The sequence below is a fragment of the Sturnira hondurensis genome, unplaced genomic scaffold (genome assembly GCF_014824575.4).
Source record: "Sturnira hondurensis isolate 20B ecotype Veracruz unplaced genomic scaffold, ASM1482457v3 Scaffold0008196, whole genome shotgun sequence".
Lineage (NCBI taxonomy): Eukaryota > Metazoa > Chordata > Mammalia > Chiroptera > Phyllostomidae > Sturnira > Sturnira hondurensis.
This window is the reverse complement of record NW_028080827.1, coordinates 26,767,676-26,790,564: the sequence shown is the minus strand read 5'-3', so window position 1 is coordinate 26,790,564 and position 22,889 is coordinate 26,767,676. Positions and strand designations below refer to the sequence as shown.

The window sequence follows — 22,889 nt, the reverse complement described above, 5'->3', positions numbered from 1 at the left end:
CAGAATTTATGACAGTCACCCAGCACTATCCCAACACATTACATGGCTAATACATTCCTTCATGTAACAGTATTTTCCAACAGATTTTAATTAGGAAGTCCATACATTAACCTATTAAAAACAAATGAACAGACCTGTTTGGTGTCCTGTGGATGAAATGAGGTTTAGTTCTCAGATGTAACCTCTAGGATTCAAGCCAGTTCAGAAAGCCTGAAGAGATAGTAGCTAGAGAGATAACAAACCTGTGTCATTTTTCTTGCTATGTCCACAAAGAATGATAATCTGGTTAAGACTGAAATGTGTTTAATTGTAAAAATTCACAAAATGCCAAAATATCAGTTCAGGAACTCTTCATTGTCACTTCCTTGGAGTGTTTGGACTAGGTACTTTCTACACTCACCTCCCAATGTATGACAAAACATATTTTCGTCACAATATTTGGTGAGTATAAGATCTTGTTAGCTAAGTTCTTAATTTCTGATGATTTCTTTTTGACACAGAGTAGAAGTTAAAAATGACATATTTTTTAAAAACAGGAATGGGTATGGGAATTTTAATAATACAAAAAGAATTAAATGCTACACTTGGAAACAATATTCTCCCTCTCCCGCATGCCAATCGGAGCCGTGTATTTCAAATCTGCCAGGAATCTCGACTTCAATTCAGAGATGGGATCTGAGACTGGTAATATGGTGGAATATACTAGTGCATATCAAACCAAAAAAACTTCTTATTCACTATAAATCTAAAGCTATTACAAATATCTTTGTCTAACAAGCATGATGAAATTCAGCAAGCCTTAATGGAGCTAATAATTATGATAGTACATGGCCTCACAGCATTACCCTTTAACTGTATTGTTTTGTATGAAAAGTTATGGAGTAATTCTATGGTTCTTAATTAACCCTTATAGAAAAAAAAGTTAAAATAAAAATTTTGTTATCACCAAACTTGTTTTTCTTACAGTTTCTCTGTGCAACTTATTTTCTTTCTTTTATAAAAATAATCATTTTCTTATCTCATCGGTGTCCATTCTCCCAGTTATCCTGACTCAAGAAATGGAAGTCATTTCTTCCTACCAAATTCCTTTCAATTTGTATTCCTAAGGCCTTTGACTCAATTATCTCATTTTATTTTAAGATTTTATTTATTTATTTTTACAGCGAGGGGAAGGGAAGGAAGGAGAAAGAGGGAGAGAAACATCAATGTGAGACAGAAACATCCGACAGGTTGCTTCTCGTACGCCTCCCAGTCAGGGCCTGAAGAAGCCTCAACCCAGGCGTGCGCCCTGACTGGGGAGTGAAGCTGCATCCTTTCGCTTGGTGGGATGACACTCCGACCAAATGAGCCACACTGGTCAAGGCTGACTCAGTTATTTTAATAGGTATCTAACTTGTCTTGTTTTTCAATCTATTCTGCAATATTACATCAGATTAAACTTCCTAAACATACTCTTTATCACCACCTAGCCCCAAACTTAGGGACTCTTCATTGCCCGTAGGGTAAATTTTTAATGAGTTGGCCTAAAGTCCGGGCTCCCGATAACCTGAACCCCACCCACTGAGCCACTAACTACCAACATTGTTTTCCCCACCAACTAGTCAGTCTTCTCAAAATTCTCTAGTCGAACATGCCTATTCAGTGTCATACCTTTGCTCAAGCTGTATCTTTGAACTGAAGCTATGTCCTCTCTGCTCTTTTGTATTTGTTCAAACTCTACTCTTTTCTCAAAATTTTCTTCTATTCCCAGGTTTCTAGCCTACCTCTGAATATCTATGCTATTTAATTGTCTGTAACCATTACTTTGACACTGTTTTTTGAAATGTGAAGTGGAGCTAAACTTCACTTATACTGGAAGCATCTAGCCCAAAACACAGACAGGAAACTTAGTGAAATGAGAGAATGAATTAATCTTAAAGTATTAACATTTTTAAAGGAACTTCTACAATTCATCTGTTAATATTACTTTGGAAAGTCAGCATAAGATACAAGATTCCTCCATCTACTTAAATATCATGTAGGATCTTTGGAGAAAGGCTGATTTCAAGGCTGGGGTAGCTCAAGTACAAAATGAATCTGAAACACTTGTGCCGAAAGGAAGAGAGTGCTCAGAGATGTAACAAAAGACACTGGAGCCAGCTTAAGGGGGCTCTCACTAGACAAGATGGGGATAATGTGAGCATCAAAATAATTATAGCAATAGATTGTAATCCAATGAATAGCTAAGAATCTATGAATGTATAGTGATATACATAAACGGGGGAGAAGAGAGAGTCCACAGGATGCCAACTAACAACTGTGTAAGAAACGATGGGATTAGAAATCAGCATTGCACAACCATAACACTCATCAACGCTGGCTAAACTAGTGGCAGTACCAGAAATAGGTGCAGAGTCTAAAGGTTCCCCCCCATTAACAGACTCACTACAAAAGGAAAAATGTTAACTTTACAGTGGCAGACACCATCTTATCCACAAGGTCAAAGTTAACCGCCCACTAACAGGACAAACAAACATCTCTTCAAAGAAAAGAACACAACAGTGTTTCTACGATATTCCTGCCAAAATGCTGTACCTGAGTCTAACCATGAAGGAAAGAACAAACTCAAATTGAAGGACATTCTACAAAATAACTGGTTTTTATGTATCAAAAAATGTAAAGGTCTTAAAAGACAAAAAAACCTGTGAGGACCCATTCCAGATTAAAAATGAACAGACACGACAATAGAGTAAAAGGCACAATCTGGGATGTTCTTCTACCAAGTGCATGGTTGGGACAACCGGCAAACTAGGAACCAAGTCTATAGATTAGATCATAATGTTGCATCAATGATAATTCCCTGATTTTGAGAACTGCACTGTAGGTATTTAAAACTATGTTCTGGTTTTTAAGAATCATACCCCAAAGTATAGTTATGGGTAAAACAGTACCATGGCTGCAGCTTAAAAATGAAACAAATCAAGGATAAAGAAAGTGCGGTAAAATATTAACATTTGGGGAACCAGGGTGAAGGTTATACAGAGATCGGGCCATTCCTGCCACTCCTCTATATGTCTAAAATTATGTTAAAATAAGAAGTTAAAAAAATAAATCAACAAATTCCTCAAATAATTTGCTAACATTTATTGACTTTTTTGCCTGCCATGTGCCAGGTTATTGTTCTAAGTGCTTAACACATATAAATTTATTTCATTTTAACCATAATTCACACAAATATACTGTTTATTTATTTTCAAGTGAAGAAATGAAGTCCAGAGAGGCAGAGCGATCTTTCCAAGGTCCTACGACAAGTAACCAGGATTCACACCATTAGTCTAGCTACTTAGTGCCACTCCATTATGGGGTAGAAGATGGTCATTTTAGTTTTAATGTCAAATAACTTATTCTGTATTAATGATATTTAAGTACTTTTATTTGGTTACATATGCACCCCCTAGAGTAAAGAACAGACTAGAATAAAAGTTATGTCAACTATTAGAATTGTGTTTATTTCTCTTTTATCAAAACAATACACTATCAGCTTGAACTCTGTTCAACCTTTCTCAAGACTGTTTTAACCTTTCCCTCTCCCACCAACCCAGGAAAGGGCAATTAGTCAAAATTTAAAACCATCAGTTAATTAAAGAGAACTGAAAGAGGTGACAGTCCTGATATGTATGAATTCTCAGGAAGCAAACTCAAGGCTCATTAATCTACAATGATTTTTAACACGTTATTATGCTCAGGAAGACATCCTGAAGTGTCTGAATTGCTGGCACAAATTATTAGAATTAACTGCCTTCTCAACTACTTCATAAGGTTTTAAAAATTGAAGAGTAAGGTAAAATGGTCAACTTCAGTGATAAAATTTATCCAGTTGCCTTAGACTATTAGTTACATACATTAGCATTTTATTGAAGACTAATCCTTCATTAGCAAAGCCTATAATCTGAATCTCTGCCCATCTCCCATGCATAGGTCAGGATGGTTTTGCAAAGAATAATTCATAGATTCTTACATCTGATTTTCCTTGGTATCAGAGAAGTAATTTGTTAGACTGCTGGTGAAGGTTATAGAAAAGTGGTAACTGATTATAAAACCATTAATGGAAATGAAACCTATAATCCTGATCTTTTTAGCATCTAAATGAGCTTGCTTAGAAATCAAACTAAGTCTACAGGAGTTTGTACGGTAGCCCTAATATAAAGTGAAAACAAAAGGGTGATCTTTTGTTTTTAAACTTTCTGCTCAACATTTAAAATCCCTTTCTATGGCCCTGGCTGGTGTAGCTCAGTGGATTGAGTGCAGGCCTGCAAACCACATGATCGCGGTTCGATTCCCAGTCAGGGCACATGCCTGGGCTGCAGGCCAGTTCCCAGCAGGGGACGCAAGAGAGGCAACCATACACTGATATTTCTCTCCCTCTCTCCTTCTCTTCCCCTCTAAAGACAAATAAATAAAAATAAATAAAATCCCTTTCTATGCTTGAGGCATACCCAGCCTATAAGGCATAGTACCCTCCTATTATACGTGTTGAAAATACAAAATACTTTCCAGCCTCCCTTGCAGCTAGAGCACGAATAGGTGTGTGACCTGGGCTCTGTCTGTCAGAAGCACCCATTCCATTCTTTCAACTGGAAACTGGTGAGGCAAAGAAGCAGGTATGGGGATAGTATACATTCAGACATGGCTGGTGGTATTTCCAAATCATTTCCATAGAAAACGATGGGAACACTTTCAGGGCAATGTTCAGAATCCAGGTAAACTGGGGAGCCTGGTACCCAGAGATGACAGCCTGTGGCGGTTGCACTAGAACATACCTACCTAGGACTATAGATATTCTAGGCTCAGAGACTAATAATCCAGCCCTCCTAGAAATTCCCTGGGCTCTCCAATTTCCTTTTTTCTTTTTTTTAATTCTATATTTGAATGTTTTATTTTGTAAAAAACAACTTTATTGAGATAATTCATATGCTATGTAATTCATCCATTTAAAATGTACAATCAAAGGTTTTTACTATATTTTATAAATCAAACTGTGAATGTCCCTTAAAATGCCCATATTTGAACACACTGCCTTTAAACATTTGCTTTATGCTAAGATTCAGAATCCACCAACATTTGTTGACCATGTAGCACGTACAGACTCGTGGATTAGGAAAAGCAGAGATGCTCTGAGACATCTGTTGAGGGAAAACCCCGCAGGCTGCAGAGGGGTACACAAGGACTTGACGGTGGCCCTCAATGCCCAGCAGAGGCTGGAGACCACAGGGACTGTGGATGTGGAGTGGCAGCATCGGCCTGCACGGCTGTGGAGAGGTCAGAAGCAGCCAGGGTTAGGGGCTTCACCAGGTAGGTGAGTCGGAATGACAAGCAGGGAAGGGAGCTGAAGTCATGAACCATGGGAACTACATTGGATAGAGAGGGAAGTAAAGCCCCAGGGGGGCATATGGAGGGGACAAAAAGACTGAACAAAGCATTCTTGGTTTCAGTTAAATGGAAGACAAGGGTAGGGGCATCAAGGAAATGAGTGAACTGAGAGCCATGCGGGGAGTGAAAAGTGATTGGGGAAGGGGACACAGACTTGAAGGGTGCCACGGCCCTTGGAAAGCCTTTGGAAAAGGCTTTGGAAACAAGACTGGAGTCTTCTGTTGAAAGCAGCCTGTGATGGAAAAGAGTTTAATAACGCTGTTCTCCAAATCTTAAAATTTTCATTAAAACTAAGTATTGGTCCTGAAAGACAAGCAGTAAATCATACATGGATAAATCCGCAGGGTGAGTGCCATGTAGGAAGACAGGTGTGTGGCCCAGTGCCACGACATCACATGCATTTAGCAAGGAGGTGTGATGCCCCATGTCAGTGCATAGCTGAGTCTGAGCCTTGCTGACAAGCCAAAGAATGATGCCAGCAGTGGTAAGAATGAGGACTATCTGAAGACTTTGGAGAGGGCCTTCAAGTCATTTGTGGACTCTGTAGATAGCCTGTCCCATATTGCATTATCCGAGCATGCTTCCTTTCACTTTACTGAGTCAGAGATCAATGACTACAGAGCAAGCAGATGTCAGGGTGCTGTCACAGAGCGAAGTTCCAGGGTCATGGCTAGGCACGGTGTTAGCCTCTCATGGTCCACATCTGCAGCCTCTACAGTCTGTTCTGACCCTAGCACTCTATTGATATTGCTCTCACTGAGGTCCTCACTGGCTGTCACATACAATAGGCTTTGCGGGCCTCTCTGCTGTGTTGATCACTCCCTCAGTCAAGCTCCACTGCATTGACATCTGGGACCTCTCATCCGTCTGGTTTTCCATCTATAGCTCTGGATCTGCCTTCTGTATTTTCTCCGAATGGATCCTCTTCTTGTTTCAACCCCTTTAAAGCCAGTGTTTCCCAAGATTTCACTCCCAGGCAATTGTTCTTCTCACTCTTTGCCTGGGTGGCTTTATCTACTCTCTTGATGCCAACTACCAGCTACAGACTGAAGAAAGCGAATCTGTCTCAGGCACTGCCTCTCCCCTAACTCAGGACTTACCCATCTCTGACTGACAGCTGTACCCCCAGCCACAGGGCCTTTCCAACTCGATATCCCAGACAACTTCAATGTCAACACATGCAAAATTAATTTCTTGTCCTCTTTCCTGGGATGGCTCTTCCGTTCTCTTAGCGATTTTCATCACTTGCCTAGTTGCCTAGGAGACCTAGGAGCCACCATTAAAGATCCCTTCCCTCTCTCCCTGTTAACACATCACAACNTCTCACTCTTTGCCTGGGTGGCTTTATCTACTCTCTTGATGTCAACTACCAGCTACAGACTGAAGAAAGCGAATCTGTCTCCAGCACTGCCTCTCCCCTAACTCAGGACTTACCCATCTCTGACTGACAGCTGTACCCCCAGCCACAGGGCCTTTCCAACTTGATATCCCAGACAACTTCAATGTCAACACATGCAAAATTAATTTCTTGTCCTCTTTCCTGGGATGGCTCTTCCGTTCTCTTAGCGATTTTCATCACTTGCCTAGTTGCCTAGGAGACCTAGGAGCCACCATTAAAGATCCCTTCCCTCTCTCCCTGTTAACACATCACAACCTGCCAATTTTACTTCATAAACATTTGAAAAACTCATCTTCTGTTCCCCACCTATACCACCACTTCAGCTGCTAACATGCCCCCAGGCTCACACCAATGCAACAGCTTTGTACACTATCTACCTCCAGAGTAACGGATCTAAAACATACCTGATCTTGTCCTTTTCTGCCTTCAACCCTTGAATGTCTCCTTTTTGATTACAAGATACTACAAGCTCCTCATCACGAGAGACAAAACCTTTTATGATCTGATCTCAGCCCACCTGTAGCTTCAGTTTTTGATATAACACATCTCCGATATTGTGTCTCAGCAACACTAAATGACTTGTAAGGCCCTGTACTCAAAAACGATTTCTCTCCCTCTCTGGTTTCTTTGCATATGAGGTTCTCTGTATCCAGAACTGTTTTTGTCTTTACTTGGGCAATTCCCAGTGACTGTGTACAATTCATCACCTTTCCAACTTCTTACTTCTGCTAGGACTAGCGTGGTTACCCCTTTTCCAGTTTCTTATTAAATGTATTAAATGGGTACTGAACAGAAATGGGTGCCCAGAGACTCATCGGAAAACAGCGCTGTGTTTTCACTTGGCAATCCAGAAGTCCTACTTTCAATTTTTATTTCTTTGTTTTAAATAAATATGCTTAATTATTATTTTTTTAAAAGCAACTAAGGAATTAGTGTTTATTTATTTACACATAATGTATAGAGTGACATCTTAAAATTAAAAGACACCCATTTTTCTACTGAATCGATGAAACTACTTCAATAAAACTAATAGTAAACTAAAGAAAAAAAAGAAAAATTCAAATGAGATGGTGAATAAAATGAAACCTTTTCACCAGAATTCACTACTAAATTGCCAAATAGTCTAAACTATCCTCCACGGTAATTTAAGAACACTTACGATAAATTAGATACAAGATGAGAAAAAATGTTTCTATTCTCATTCTCCTAGAACTTCCTAGGAGAAGATCAAAGGAGACATTTCTTCAAATGAAATACAAATTTTCGTACCTGACCTGACTTACAGAGAGAACGTCTAACGAGGCTATAGAAAGATCACACATCAGATACCATTACTACGATTATTTTCATAACACTTCTGTACTGTAAAAGACAGTCACACATCAACACTAATGATTAAAACCACAGTTTTACATTGTCACCGAGGCATGCTCAGTTTTCAAGGTCTCATACTAACAGAGTAAATCAATGATATGATGATTCAAACAGCAACCTGAAATTTATTAAAGTATCTTCTATTTTATATAAATAAATATACCTTACATGACATATTTTATTTACTGCATATTTATTTTTAAAGTATAAAATATATTTTACAGTATATTTGCAGTAAATACATCTACCTAATTGCTTCTTACTTGGGTTTACACTGAAATCTTGTAACCCATATTCTACAAGATATGGTTAGTCAATGAGGAAAGATACACCAAGAGTATGATAGCCGGTACGGTAGGGGTGAGCACTGTTTAAAATTCACCCAGATAATGCAAACCCCAGAGATTCCCCACGGGCAGGGGCAGGGTAAGGCGTATGTGACGCTATTAAGAGCATCCCAACCAAGGTGAAGCTCAGAATTCTATGGTCAACTGCCTTCTCTTCGGTCCACACAATCCATGAGACCTAGATAAGATTCCTTATAAAGGTACTGCACGTGCAGTAGTTTTCTCATTGACAGAATACTATTCATCTGTTGACACAATGGATAAACCAAGAGGTTGCAATTTACACCATTGACACAGCTTTGCTATTGATGATAAGGTATATTTTTCTTTCCACTACACAGTATTTGATTTTCATGTGTAGTCACATGTTTGTCTAACCTTCCATCAAAAGGCAAATAACAGAAACTGAGATTCTTTCAGAACACACATTTGACGTGCTTCATAAAACCCATGAGCGCATCTGCCTCTGGTGTTACTTGCATGCAGAGAACCCAACGTGGACAGCACACTACCTTCCTTCTACATGGAAAATTCCTTGAAGTAAGTGGAGTCCGGTAGAAAGGCCACAGTGCAGCACCCAGGCACTACTGTTACCGGTAGTGTCAACTCTAATTGACCACTAAAAAAACGCAAAGGATTACAGTGTAGTTAAAGCAAGAAACAATCAATAGCAAACCCATCACCTCCATCTTCCCAAGTTCTTATCTTTCTGGGCCTTGTTCATGAAAATTATATAAATGTTACCTTCTAGCTCATTCACATAATTAACACTTATATATTTATCTCTTCAGTGCACCTGGAGAATGGGCAAACTGGAAAGCCCGCCTACTGAAAAGAAAAGTGCGTTGCTGGACCTTTTTCTTTCGGTGGCAATTAACTCAACATTCAACAAATACATGCTGAGCATCTAGTATGTGCCAGGTATGCTGTATGCAAATTATAGCTGGTGGCCATTTAGAGAGTAGTAGAATCTAATTTTTCAGACCTAATGAACATAAATCAATAACTTAGGACACAGTATATTAAAGTTATCTCTATCTCTGAAGCTACCACCACCACACCTAAAATATGTAAAACATTTCCATCTTTAATAAATTTGCAAATAAGTTCCTTTTCCCACATTTTATAAAGATTCACTTTCACATCAGATACAATCCTACCAAGGTTTGTTCTGTTTCATGAAGAGTCGATCAGAAGGAAAAGAACTGTTCTACCTTGAATTTTCAGCTACATAAATACCAACCACCAGTACACTAAAAGAAAAAGTACAAAGTAATATTTCCAATTTTAAACCACTAAATAAAACAGGGTAGGGGGCACTTAAAAGCTTTCAAAAAAAGGAAAGAAGCACCACTGAAATGGAGGGAATAAGATTATGAACAGCTTCGATAAATAAAATATAATCACACAATTTCCATTACAAGTAAGGTTTACGCATTAACCAATAAATGAGAACGCTAGCCATAGTTTAGAACAATTCATTTTATCATATCCCATCAACTTATACCTGAATATCCAACAGAAAAAACACTGAACTGGGCTTTCTAGAAATCACCATTATTTACATTTTACTAAGTTCTCAGAGAACGCCAAATAACGTGCACAATGGGGGGCTTTATCTTCTTAAGCACAGCCCAGTTTAAAATAACTCCCAAATTACAGATTTTCGTCACTATTGTTTGAAATGTTTAAAGGCACACAAGACCTCAATATTACTCAGTTTTGACAGTGTGTTTTGTATTCAGTAGCAAAATCAAAATTGGCTGAAAGTATATTCCAGCACATTATTCTCAAAGGCACTGGCCTTTAAGTCCTTTTTAACTCAAAATTAGAAAATGCTGCAAAATTTTTTTCAATGTTAAGATCCTAAAGGTATGCGAAGTAAACTTAAGATTGAAATCACAAAAATCAGCAAAATGAGAGTATTAAACTACTTTCATTAGCAACCCTAACCAAGTTAATAAACAACAGAAAATTAGTATTAAGTCATCTTGTTATGTAAAGTTATGACGCATGTCTTAGTGTCATGATGCCTGTTTTCTATTTCTATAGGAGTTATGATCTAGAATTTTATTTGAAGTTTTAAGAAATATATGCATTTATTATTATAGCCATAATGACCGATGGATGACTACTTCCAGTGGCAAAATCTCGGCAGGAAACAGATTTAGCAATTTAAATGTTTTATAAGTTTTTGTAATTGAGGAAACTTTTCATAATCTGACATTTGTTAAAACCACTTATTAGAAATTATGCAGCACAGTAGCTGTGGAAATATGAGCTAGCTTCACAATTACAAAGTCAGCCTGTGTAGCCCTTTCCCATTGTACGCAGTGCCATAAACCCCACGGCGGCCTATCAGCTAACTGGCAGGCAGGGGGCTGCTCCATTCAAAGTGAGAGATACAAGCTGCAGGGCAAAAACCTGGCAGCTCCCATCTGACCCCACAATCCCCTACTGGTGACAGCTCCAAGCTCCATGGCAAATTAGGCCTTCTCATATTACAATTGGAGAAGACAGATTCCATTAGCAGTATCTGAAATTGAGTGGAGAGCTGCACTGTTATCAGACTTGACTCATAAGCACTGCTATTAATCAGAGCTATGATAGCATTTATATATTTCAAGCTATCTGCTGCCGCTGTGATATTCTGCTACAAAGGGTTGATGGGACTTAGGAAAGTGAACAATAGAGCTTTCTGGGAAAAGCAGAGTAAATCAAGAAAGTCTATGACTTCCGCACATTCTGAAGGGATTGTGGTTTACATAAATTTTCTCCCAATTGGAGATTGAGCTCTTCCTCATCTTACACATGGGATTTAGTTGTCACTCAATGGTAACAGCTGTGAAAAGGTGAAGCGGCCCACCGCTCAGAATATTGCCTTGGCTTTTAAAGCAATTAACCCATGAACAGGAGGATACCTGGTGATATCAAAGGGATTAGGCCAGGCAGTGCATTATTAACATTTCCTTGAACTAATTCTAACTCTGACTAGCTGTCAGAAAAGACTCTACAGTCTTAAAAAGAGAGTTTTTGCCCTGCTTTTTCCCCTTCAAAATGAAGTGCTCTATTTGAGCCTAATATGTCCCTCTACTTATAAGAAAATGCAAATGAACCAAACTCCCAATATGCTTAACCAGTCTGAGTCAATGCAATTTTAATACAAGTATAAGAGAAATATATGATCAATTAACCACGGATCAAGACAGATATTCTCTGAAGGGAAATTAAGGCTCCAGTACTTTCCATTCTTCTCCAACTGCAAAAACTTGGTGACTGTTTGTTACCTCTGAAATTAGTCTGAGCCTCATATTATTCTCTATGGTAATAATCTAAAATACTCTTTGAGTTGAAAAATCCAAATGATCCTTAAGCAGGAGATTCTACATTCTCTAAGGTATGTCATTTTTCTATTCTTTATTGAATGGAATCTTAGCTGAAGTTATGAGTAGCCGATACAGTGCTCAGAATCAAGTGTCCCTTTTCCAAAAGTTTAATCAAATTAACTTTTAGCAAGCAGCACAATGCTTAGAAATATGTAACTTATAAAAAATGAAATACCCCATAAATAAAATACTGGCATAAAATAATCCTCCAGAAGATATTTAAATATTACTGAAGTTGGTTGCAGGTTCTTTGGAGAAAACAGACATAGTAGCTTCAATATACTTTTAATTATTATTAATATTCATATATTCTAGGTAAACTGCTTGACATTAAGAGATCTGATTTCTTACTGAACATCAGTGGTGTTAGAAATTGTTTTATGCAAGTTTCCTAAAACAGTGCTTTTTAGAAAAAATTATTTGAAAAACTGCTTATGTAATGGTTAGTGAATTTGTCTTTCTTTAAAATAAGCACTGACTTTTGATTACAAAAACTGAAACAAGTTTACTTTCGATTCATGTGGGTGCTCAACAAACCCTGCTGAGTGAATCCTGTAGCTCCGGGTGGCCTCTGAGAGTGTGAGAAGGGCAGGCTGACTCTCAGGCCTGTGGAGGTTATATTCCCTGCGTCGTCACAACCAAAATAAATGACAAAGTACGCCCTCATCAGAGATCAGAAACCACTTCAATCCTTTCTGAGGTAAGGAATTTTTATACAATGCTATCAACACCATCCCCTTTCAGCGCTACCGGCACATGAAATGTAAGCACACAGACATTCAAGGACGGTGCTCTTCCCTCATTCAGTACAGAGCACCTACTCTGACGTTTCTTAGGAAGGAAGTTTGAAATTCAAGTGCAAGGCATGCTAAGTGCTGTTCATATTACTGATTTACATTATAACTTTTAGTTTATATTAATGGGATTTGTGAATTTCAAATCTACTACTTTAAATATCATACTACCAAACTCAAAAATCATTCACTTTAATGGCCCTAAGAGAGAAAATCCCAGTTCCCGTAAAACACTAATTGTATTATAGTATTAAATGCACAGATGTACGCGTTAATACAATGAATACTATTTCACATAAATTAAATGTATTACATAAACTCGTTTAACATAAAGCTTAAAAATACCCCCAAAGGGGACAGTTCATAAATACAGAAACAACTGGCACAATCTTACTACTTTTAATTCAGTAAACTACAGTGGTACACATAGCTTTTAATGTGCTATTTTACTCACATGCTTTCCACATTAGGGCAAAGCAAATATAAATGAGTTCTTACCAACCATTAGAAAAGAACGACAAAAAATGCAATGTTAATGACATCTGACTACATTTAAAAGCAAGAGAAAGATATAAGAAAAACAAAAATTACATGGTAATTGGAAACAATGAATAAATCATTCTTTCAATCTAAGTCATATTTACTGAAAAAAAAATGGAGCTTTTTACATCAACACATTTAAACAGAAATTTTCTTTTGAAATACAATCTCTGTTTAAAAGGTCCATAAGGCCTTTATGTCCACCCCAAGAGCTAAATATAGTGAATGCTATGTGAACAATTACCTGAAAAAACCCTAAACCTGTTAAAGGAATTAATGTACTGCGCACCAGTCGGCACTAATGTCACATGTACAGTAACGTTTTATTAAGTGGCAGGGGAAAGAAAGAATAAAACGGTTTCGTGAATCAAAACCCTTCAACATTCAACAACAAGACAGAATGACGACTTGGTGTGTGAGTGAATAAAGTAGTAAGATGTCTCCTAAACAGATCCTGATAAAGGAGTCCACCTGGACAGGGAGACATCACGGCGGACTGGGAAAAGCTGTCGCTGTAATGGCTGCACAGAAACTGTCCTGCTGTTGGGTTTATAGTCACAGAAGAAAGGTTTTAAAGGTTAAGTTCAGGTCATACAACAAATGAAATTGTAACAAGGCAGCTGACATTGTATAATGTCTTCTTCCACTCAATCAATAGGCTACTGTTAGTCCTATTACCATAGAGATGGCTTGCTCTTTCCTGAAGGGTGTCTATTGTTTGACAAAACAGATTTGCCACTTGAACTAGGTTGTTCCCAAAGGACGTGTACCTTGTCAATTATTTGTATTCAAAACAACAAAGTATTTTCATATTAAAATGTATGTAAGAGATAATATTGTTAGATTCCTTTTCTGGAAAGAAAGCAACTTTTCCAAAGTATTATATTTCTAAAACAACTCAAATATCCACTTTAGTCATATTAAGAGCTTTTTTTAAATTTAAAACATGTATTAGCAAGTATAAAAATTTATCATTAAAACTATATATTAAAAGAAAAGAAAATGGGTTGCTACTCTACAACCCATCATAGTCAAGAATAATAATTAATAAAAGTTATTTTAAAATATGGAAAACTCTAAGGGAAACTCTTGTCCAAAGGTATTTGGATTCTATAAAAATACTTTTATATATGATTTTTATAATAGTTTTCATGAATGGCATCAACAATTATTATTCTGAAAAACATGGAAAAGTACTAGAAAACAAATCCCTTATTTGCATAAAAGCTATTTATATCTATAGAGAATTCAAATATATGTATATGTTACACAAATGATCTTCTAAAATATAAATGAAATATCTAAATACAAGCATTTTTTTAAAGGTCTTTGTCTTAAATGTCTTGTGAAAATTAATAGCTCACACATTCAGGTAATGTGTTACTTTTAGAACAGGTAATTCTAAATTTCAATCTAAATATTTAAAAATAGAAAAATTTTCCTATCAACAAAAATAACAACAGATCCTTAATCATAAAAGACTCAGAAGAAACAATTCTTATAAAGACTATTCTAGTCATTAAGAGAAGGAAATCACTCCTAACATCCACAACAAAAGTCAATCCAAGAAGAGACGTTACTTCAACATTCAGGCTTAAAAATTTGGCTATCACTGAAAACCTGCAAGACTAAAATAGAAACAAATTAAATAATGTAGATATTAAGTTAGTCAGCAACCAAAAATTATAACATCTGAATCTGACAGCTTTCTACAAATACATTTAAAAGTATAGAGTCATAATGATGTTAACTTTTACCTTACTGTAAATGATAAAAGGGAATTTAGAAAAGAACTTAGCTGAAGGGCAATATCATGACTAATACAAACAAAAATGCTGGTCTCCAAAATGACATTCGATATCATATCTACTCAAACTACACTACATTTACATACAAGCATTACTTGTTTTATAATCAAACCTGCAATAGTTTTCGAAAGAAGTGTCTTAATTTGGTTTTCCCTTTACAGGAACTATAATTTGTATTTTTTACTTTAATCCTCTTAGGCATAGGTCAGATTGAGTTAAGAATAAAGGAAACAGAAACAGCAAAGACAAATGAGTTTATCAATATCCTAAACAAATGACTCACTTTTTAAAAGCAGGGTAGCCTTCAAAACTCAGAAAGACTTCCATCAATGACATAAATGGGGACTAATACGCCTATTTCCCCACAGCTATAATGGAACAAAACGAAACCTTACTAAAACCACATCCCAAATTGATCTCCCTAGTTAACAGCCTCATTTTAAAAAGTATACAACATGCGTATATTCAAAGACGGTATCGTTAGGTATTAGCTGGGAACCTGATAGGCAGCTGCCCATCAAGGATACTGTGTGTAATTAAAGGATATTTACCATTTCCCCAAAGATGAACTTCATATTGTTGAATTAAACTGGCCCACCTGCATCTTCATAAAATGACAAACCTTATTAGTTCTGCCTAACCAGAGAATCGTGCTAATGAACTGGTGACACCTTCACTCTGCTGTACGAAGCAGAACCAATTGTGTTATCACTTAAGGGGTCAAAGACAAACAGAATCACTGTAAATTAAGAGAGTGAACTCACCTGACTGATATTGGAAAACCATTCAAACAACAACAAAGACCATTTTTAATGTATGTATTTGGGCTGGAAGAACACTACATCTCCAGGTAGTCAAAATGGATCTTTACTGAACAACTACTTTACCTGAAAACGGTGAAAAAAAGGAAGGAGGCAGCTACTGCTCCAAACAAGCCACACAGAAGATTGACTCGGTAGGCAACGGAACCAAAAGGAAACAGTGTAATCGCCAGTTTAGCCACCACCGTGAACAAAGGATAGCCAGGAGGATGGGCAACCTAGGGAAAAGCTCACACCAGTTAGAAGGAATTCATCTATTAGTAAAGGAAGGGTCACACTGGCTTTAATTGAAAAGCAGTCCTTTCCTCGGGCAAGTATAAAGATTGCGAGCCAATGACTAACTGTTTAAATAGCGGTTTTCTATTGTAATCCTTTTGTGCCAATACAAATAAATATTTTCTTTAGTGGATTTGGCAGCGGCCTCTATCCCATGGTGTGTCACCTAGAGAAAGGGTGACATATTTCATTGTCAACTCTTAAGCAGTTTGTTCTCTGGGTTCACAGTACATTAGGGTCTTTTAAAAGGCTATTGAAAAAAAGCAGGTTCTGAAACACCGCACTGGTTGGGAAGCGGAAAGACCACGCTGCTATCGGATTACCGCCTCGCTGACACTCCTAAGGTCTTGCCTAAAGGGATCCTGTGCCATAATAAACTTTATTAAATAATAAACTTATTAAAACTGTTAACCCGATTTATTTTATTCTCCACAGCTTATACAAAATTTGGGGTGATAATAAGCCAGCCACTGTATATATAGTAAAGGCTTTGCTTTATAATTTAGTTTAATTGGATTTAAAACTTAAAGTAAATTGTCACGTACTGTACTTGTAAGTTACTAAAAACTGGGGTTTAAAAATAAATTAATCTACTTTATTCCATGCTTAATTAAACTTTCTTAATTCCTAAAACTGTTAATGAGAGCATTGATTAAACAATAAAACTAATACTTACTCCAAGCTCATGTGCGGCTGTGATCAGTTCCCCTGTGAAAAAATAATGTAAAACCAATAATTACTATTAGAAAATGACACTCCTCCCAAGTTTTCAAAATCCGAATGCTTGCACTGGGGTTTTGCATTAATTTGACTGGATAAAATGGTAAATCTGCAGAGATTTAACAGCATGAGTAGTCTGAGAGTATTTCCTACCTTAGGTCTTACTGAACAAACTACCTTTGGTAGCTTTTAATAACTGGTCAGTAAAATATATAGGTGAATTCTATTTTTACAAAAATGTTTATTTTCCCTCCTGAAAGCTGTATACACTTGCAAGTAGATTTTTAAAAACTCTCACAGAGCATTAGTGTAATTTGCTGGGTCACCTCTCGACAATTTGGTACAAAGCTGCCTGTAAAGATGTGACCTCAGGAAGCGGAGACCGTGCAGACTCTGAGGTCCGGACGCCCCACAGCGTGCCTGCCATGCTGCCCTCAACCCGACGTTAGAACGCCTTCTCCGAATTAATTGGGTTGCACACCTCTACAGTTCCCAAGTGGGTCTTTGCTCCAGGTTATTTTGGAAAACTCCAAGTACCATGATATATTTTTTCAAACCATTACATCATCATACTATTCACACGGTCCTTGTATCCCTATAATTACAATGCATTCATTCAATGCCTGTTTGGTTAATATTTTAAGTATCCAGAACACAGGGACTATTTTTGACTCATCTCTATACACAGCAGTACAGTACAATTTAAGAAATTAATCAATATTAATTGATGATTTATGAATGTTATTATCTATTAGGAAATGTATTCATGTCCACTTGCTATCCCTAAATGAATACCAATACTCTTAATGTTTACTGACTGCCCCAGCCACAATGCAGACCTTTACCTGCTCTGGCCTGGACTGGGGCGATAGCATAGACCCACTTCAATTCATCTTCATACTGAAATCACTTATGCCACCCCACAGTCACTCCCCTAACCTCCCAAAAAGGCCAGATCATATCTTTCGCCTGAAACTTCTCAATGGCCGCTCTCTGCTTCTTAAGGGGTGATTCTTAAGGGGTGACCATTCCTCAGCATGACATGCAAGCCCTCTATGGCTTCCAAGTCCCTTCACAAGGGCTGTAGCCATGACACCCATGCTCGCCTCGGTCAAACACGATTACCCACTGTCCTCTGGAATGGTCCTCTTTTGCGCCTGTCACTCCTTCTCTCACCCACTGTTCTCTCCTAAATCCTTCAAGGTCCAGTTCAGTTGCCACCTTCTCACTGACGTCCCAAGCCAATCCCCCCGTCAAAATTGATCACTTCTTCCTTCATAGAACCTGCCTGAACCTCTCTATTTAGCTCTTAGATTGCCTTATATTGCAGCTAGTTGATTCCATTCCTGCCTTTTCCACTAAGTTATTTAAAAATAGATCTTATCCATTTCAGGATCCTATCAAGACATCGCCACCTCTCCCTCCTCTGGCCAGACTCCAATTCGAGCTCCGAACAGAGGCTGGCAGAAAGACCTACCACATTGCCACCCTCACTACTCAGACTCCCCTCTTAGGTGAATGACTGCTTCCATCATGGAGCCCCCATAGAGGCACCCAAAACAGACACTGCTCACCTACGTCAATTACTTAGGGGCAGTCAATTACTTTAAGTTTTCCGGAGATAGTCAAGAAAACCTTAGGAACCAAAAGTACTTTCTGTACCTTACATATTTTTTAAAGAAATTGTTTATGGTCTCAAAATGTTTAGAATCACCGCTCCCTTTGTAACTACTGTCAAGTACACAGTCTCACTCTAGACTGAGATGGCTCCTGTGTCTTCAGTCCAGAACTGTTTTAATCAACTTCTTGTTCTTAAATTTCTGTAGGTGTGATGAAGTACTGTGAAGTTCAAAATTTCAAGGTCACAAGTCATTCTCCTCCACTTAACAAAAATAGCCCATTTTCTCTAACTTCTTTTTAGCATTAAAAAGCCACTAGGTTGTTACTCTTCGCTGGAATTCTGTTAGTATAAGGATAAATCTGGAATGTGACAAATTTCCATCAACTCTTATAAAATGTTGAACTAAAATCTACACATAGATGTCACTACTATTCAAAGCCTATAACTGCACCTCTGATAAAGAACTAGATGGAAATACTACCCTTCAAACTGAATATAATAAAGAGAAGAGGGTAAGTGACCACGGAAACATAAAAACAACAAAGGGCGTCCTGGGTCAGTGCTTTCCCCAACCTCTCACACTAGGAGTTCCTGACACTGAAGCCCCACTCCGTCTGCAAGCAGAATTATCTGGCTACTTTATAAAAACGAAACTCTCCTGACTACACCCCAAACCCACCTACACTAGGACCCTCCGGCATCAGGGCTGAAGTTTCCCAGGCAACTCTGAAGTACATTCCAGTTTATGGACCACATCTTCTCTTCTGTCTGGGACACAAATGGATGGCAAGCTCAGAGTTGTTAGCAGAGGCTTAACATTTAAAAAAAAAGGTTCCTTTATATTTTTTATAGTTATTATATTGTCATATATCAAGTCTGTTAAAGACAGTATCCTGATGTGAATTTCTTTTCCCCAAGAATAACAAATTGAAGCAAAGGCTAGATTCCCACCCTCTCCTCCAAAGGACTATGAGCACTGTTGCCCACAAATCAACTGTGCGTATCAAGTAGTGTAAAACATTGGCAAGGCCACACAATGTGATGGATTTATGGAGTGTAGTTTAAGATTTATCAGTTAGAAGAATAGATGCTTTACATTGGTTTTGAGATGGGTTCTGTTTATTGATAGAAAATATATTTCATAAACACAAACATTGAAGAACAGTCCATTCGACATACGCAAAAATCATCAGAGATTATTATACAGATTTTACTGGGGATACTTGGACTAGTTTATTTATCATTCCCCAAAATGAATAAAAATATTAGAAGCAACCACTATTTAGAGTCAAACTATACAAACTACAGCACCTCAAAAGTTTGGTAACTCAAAGTAAATAGATAACTTTATTCTTTTGGAAGAAATTAAAATAGTATTAATAAAGGCAAGGCAACAACCATAGATTTTAAATACCACTATATATGTAATGATGGACTTAACAATTTTGTGAAATTCTTTCACAGAGAGTAGAGGTTAAGAGATTGTGTTTGACAACTACTCTTTTGGGGTTCTTTCCTTCACTGTCCCTACTTTCTAGGTAAGTGATTCTAGACACAACTTAGTTTTAATTTTGTCATCTACAAAAAGAAGATGTTCATAGTACCTACTTTATAAGGTAGCAGCTGGGGGATTAAAATAACAATCCACGTAAAGCAGTTAGAACTGTGCCTGGCACATAGTTAAGTGCTCAGTAAGTGTTAATTATTGTTCAGCCTACCTCCATCCTTCAGGCTCAATCAACCCTGGTAATTGTCGGTGGTTTTCTTTTTGGAAAGGTGAAGAACTACCCAACCTCTGGCTAATGCTCTCCAACGTCAATACTCTCACAACTGTAAAACCTTGGAAACACGGTAACTCTGTTCCCTATTAATGAAATAATTCTCCTATGTGTTCAGTAGGACCTGAAAGAATAAAGGTAATAGCCTGAGAATGGAACTTCAAGGATCCTCAAATATGGTAGGCAGTCTTGAAGATGACTCCTGATGATCTCCAACTCCTGGTACTCTCCCTAAATGAGTGTGGGCTGGAGTTATTGACTGACTTCCATGATTCAAATAGGGCGGTGGTATACCACTTACAAGATTAGGTTACCAAATGACCAAGGGGCCATCTCTTGCTCCCGACAGAAGTTAGCTCACCCAGACCCACTTGGCAAAGAACTAGATTGAGCTTAGAAGCAAATCCTCCCCAACTTGAATCCGGAGAGGACTGTAGCCCAGACCTACACCCTGATGGCAATCTTGTCCTGAGAAAGAGCACCCAGCTAAAGGGCACCCAGATTCCAGATCTACATCAAATATGAGATAATGAGCATTCTTTGTTTTAAGCCACTAAATTTGGGAGTAGTTTGTTATGCAGCAAAAGATAACTAGTGCCCTTAGCCTTGTCAATCCATGGATTCACTATCTGAAGTTAGGGCGCTGACGAAACTATTGGCTTTTATTAGCCTTCACTGGATGGTCACTCAAGTTGGCAGCAAAATAAAAAAAATCTGGACCTTGTTTCTCATACCAAATACAAAACAATAATGTGTGTGATTTAAATGGCCTATGAGGCATGGCTTTCTTTTTAATAGAAGTAGCTTGCTTTAAGCTGTGACCTGACTCCCACTATTTTAAGTATTCTCCCCCAACTATTATTGAGAAGGAACCAGGCTGGTTCCTTCTCAATATTCAGGAAAATATCATTCCTGACTAGCCACTCAGAAGGAGCCACTAGATAAAAAAAGCTGTGGTACATTTACATAACAGAATATTACTCAGCTGCAAAAAAAAAAAAAGGAAGAAAGAAAATTTTACCCTTCGCAACAGCATGGATGGACCTGGAGAACATTATGCTAAGTGCAATAAGCCAGTCAGAGAGAGACAAATATATGGTTTCACTTACATGTGGAATCTAATGAACAGAATAAACTAACAAACATAGAAACAGAATAGATACAGAGAACAGACTGACAGTTATAAGAAGGGAGGGGGTTCCAGGGCTGGGTGAAAAAGGTGAAGTGATTAAACAAACAAATAAATAAACAAAACCTCACAGACAACACACAGCAGTGTGGCAATTATGGGAAGGAAAGGGGTTTGGGGGGAGATAGAAGAGGGTAAAGGGGGTTTGAAGGGTGATAGGAGACTTGACTTGGGTGTATTATAAATGATGTATTATATAATTGTACACCCCAAACCTATATAATTTTTTAACCACAGTCACCTATAAACTCAATAAAAAAGGGGAAAAAGCCCCTGGCCACCCCCATCTCAATCAGATTTCCCTGTCAACATTAATTTATCACCACTTGATATGCAACTGTTTACTCAGTAGCTTGTGCATTGTCTCTACCAGCTCTAGAATAGTCTCCACGACCCTTGGTCACCACTACTGTTAGTTCCTTTTGTCTAGAGCACAACAAACACGCAGTAACTAATACATATGGACTAAAACGGACTGAAAAGCAAAACTCAGGTCCAGAAAAATGATCTGGGGTAGTGCAGAGGTCGGCGAGTCCCATTAGACGAAACTAACAAGTCCCGTGTCAAAAGCCTCAGAACTAAAGTAATCAGAGTTGGTTCTGGAATGAACCCTGGGCACAGGCGGATGGACGAACGGAAGGTGTAAGCTGACCAGACCTGGTGAGAAGTATGCACCCGGAGAAAAGGGTAGGACAGCCGACCCTGAGAGTACTTTACCCGAGTCTCCCCCCAGCACTGAGGGGGGCAGCGTGTGGGTGTACACAGCAGCCACAGCGGTGAACACAGCGACAGCGCCCCACAGGCCTCCGGAGCTCTGGGGCCCCACTCGGGCTGCCGGCCCCGGAGCCGGGCCCCTGCCGCCGCTTTGGAGCCCCATTGGCCAGTAGGCTCAGGAAGGGGGACCCAGGAAGGAGGACCAGGTGAGCCTTAGGACTCCGTTCAGCATCGAGCTTCCCGGGTAAAGCGGGAGGAGGACACAGTCTCTGCAGCGGGGTGACTTCCGGGTTGGTCCAAGGCAGGTAGGACCGCACCATTTTCCAGCGGAGCAGGGGGAGCATAAAAATGCCAGGCCTAGCAAGAGCCAGGCCCTGAGAACTTTCTCACGTGATAAAATTTACAGAATTATGCTATTCTTTAAGAAATATAATTTGGGTAAAATTTCTCTTAAGGAAGCAAGCCTGAGCACATGCCTGCCCTCTCTTGGCAATCCCCCCTTTGTCACTACCTTGGTAGAGTCTGACATAGACTGAAGCTGGGTTGAAAATAGAGTGAGAAAAGGCTGCTTCTGCCTTCTGTGGCTCGGGGTGGAACTACGCAGGAGGACCAAGATAAGGAGGCCAGAGCCCAAACTGCGTTAAAGCAAGGGGATGTGTGCATGCAGTATGTGCAAGTAAGTAGGTAACTACTTTGATCGCATGTGTTTACTG

General features: G+C 38.5%; 1 protein-coding gene across 4 annotated transcripts in view; it reads right to left on the bottom strand.

The window, feature by feature from the left end:
- The window catches only part of TMEM260 (transmembrane protein 260), a 60,218-nt gene extending 37,750 nt beyond the window's left edge, over positions 1 to 22,468 (bottom strand). For all 4 annotated transcript variants that reach the window (XM_037054368.1, XM_037054370.1, XM_037054369.1 and 1 more), the window contains exons 1-3: positions 22,180 to 22,468; positions 16,831 to 16,862; positions 15,945 to 16,096 (exon numbers count right to left, since the gene is read on the bottom strand). In XM_037054368.1, the coding sequence (XP_036910263.1) occupies positions 15,945 to 16,096; positions 16,831 to 16,862; positions 22,180 to 22,339 (344 nt within the window). In that variant the 5' untranslated portion in view covers positions 22,340 to 22,468. The remainder of the gene's footprint in view (positions 1 to 15,944; positions 16,097 to 16,830; positions 16,863 to 22,179) is intronic.
- Between the last annotated feature and the right edge of the window lie 421 nt (positions 22,469 to 22,889).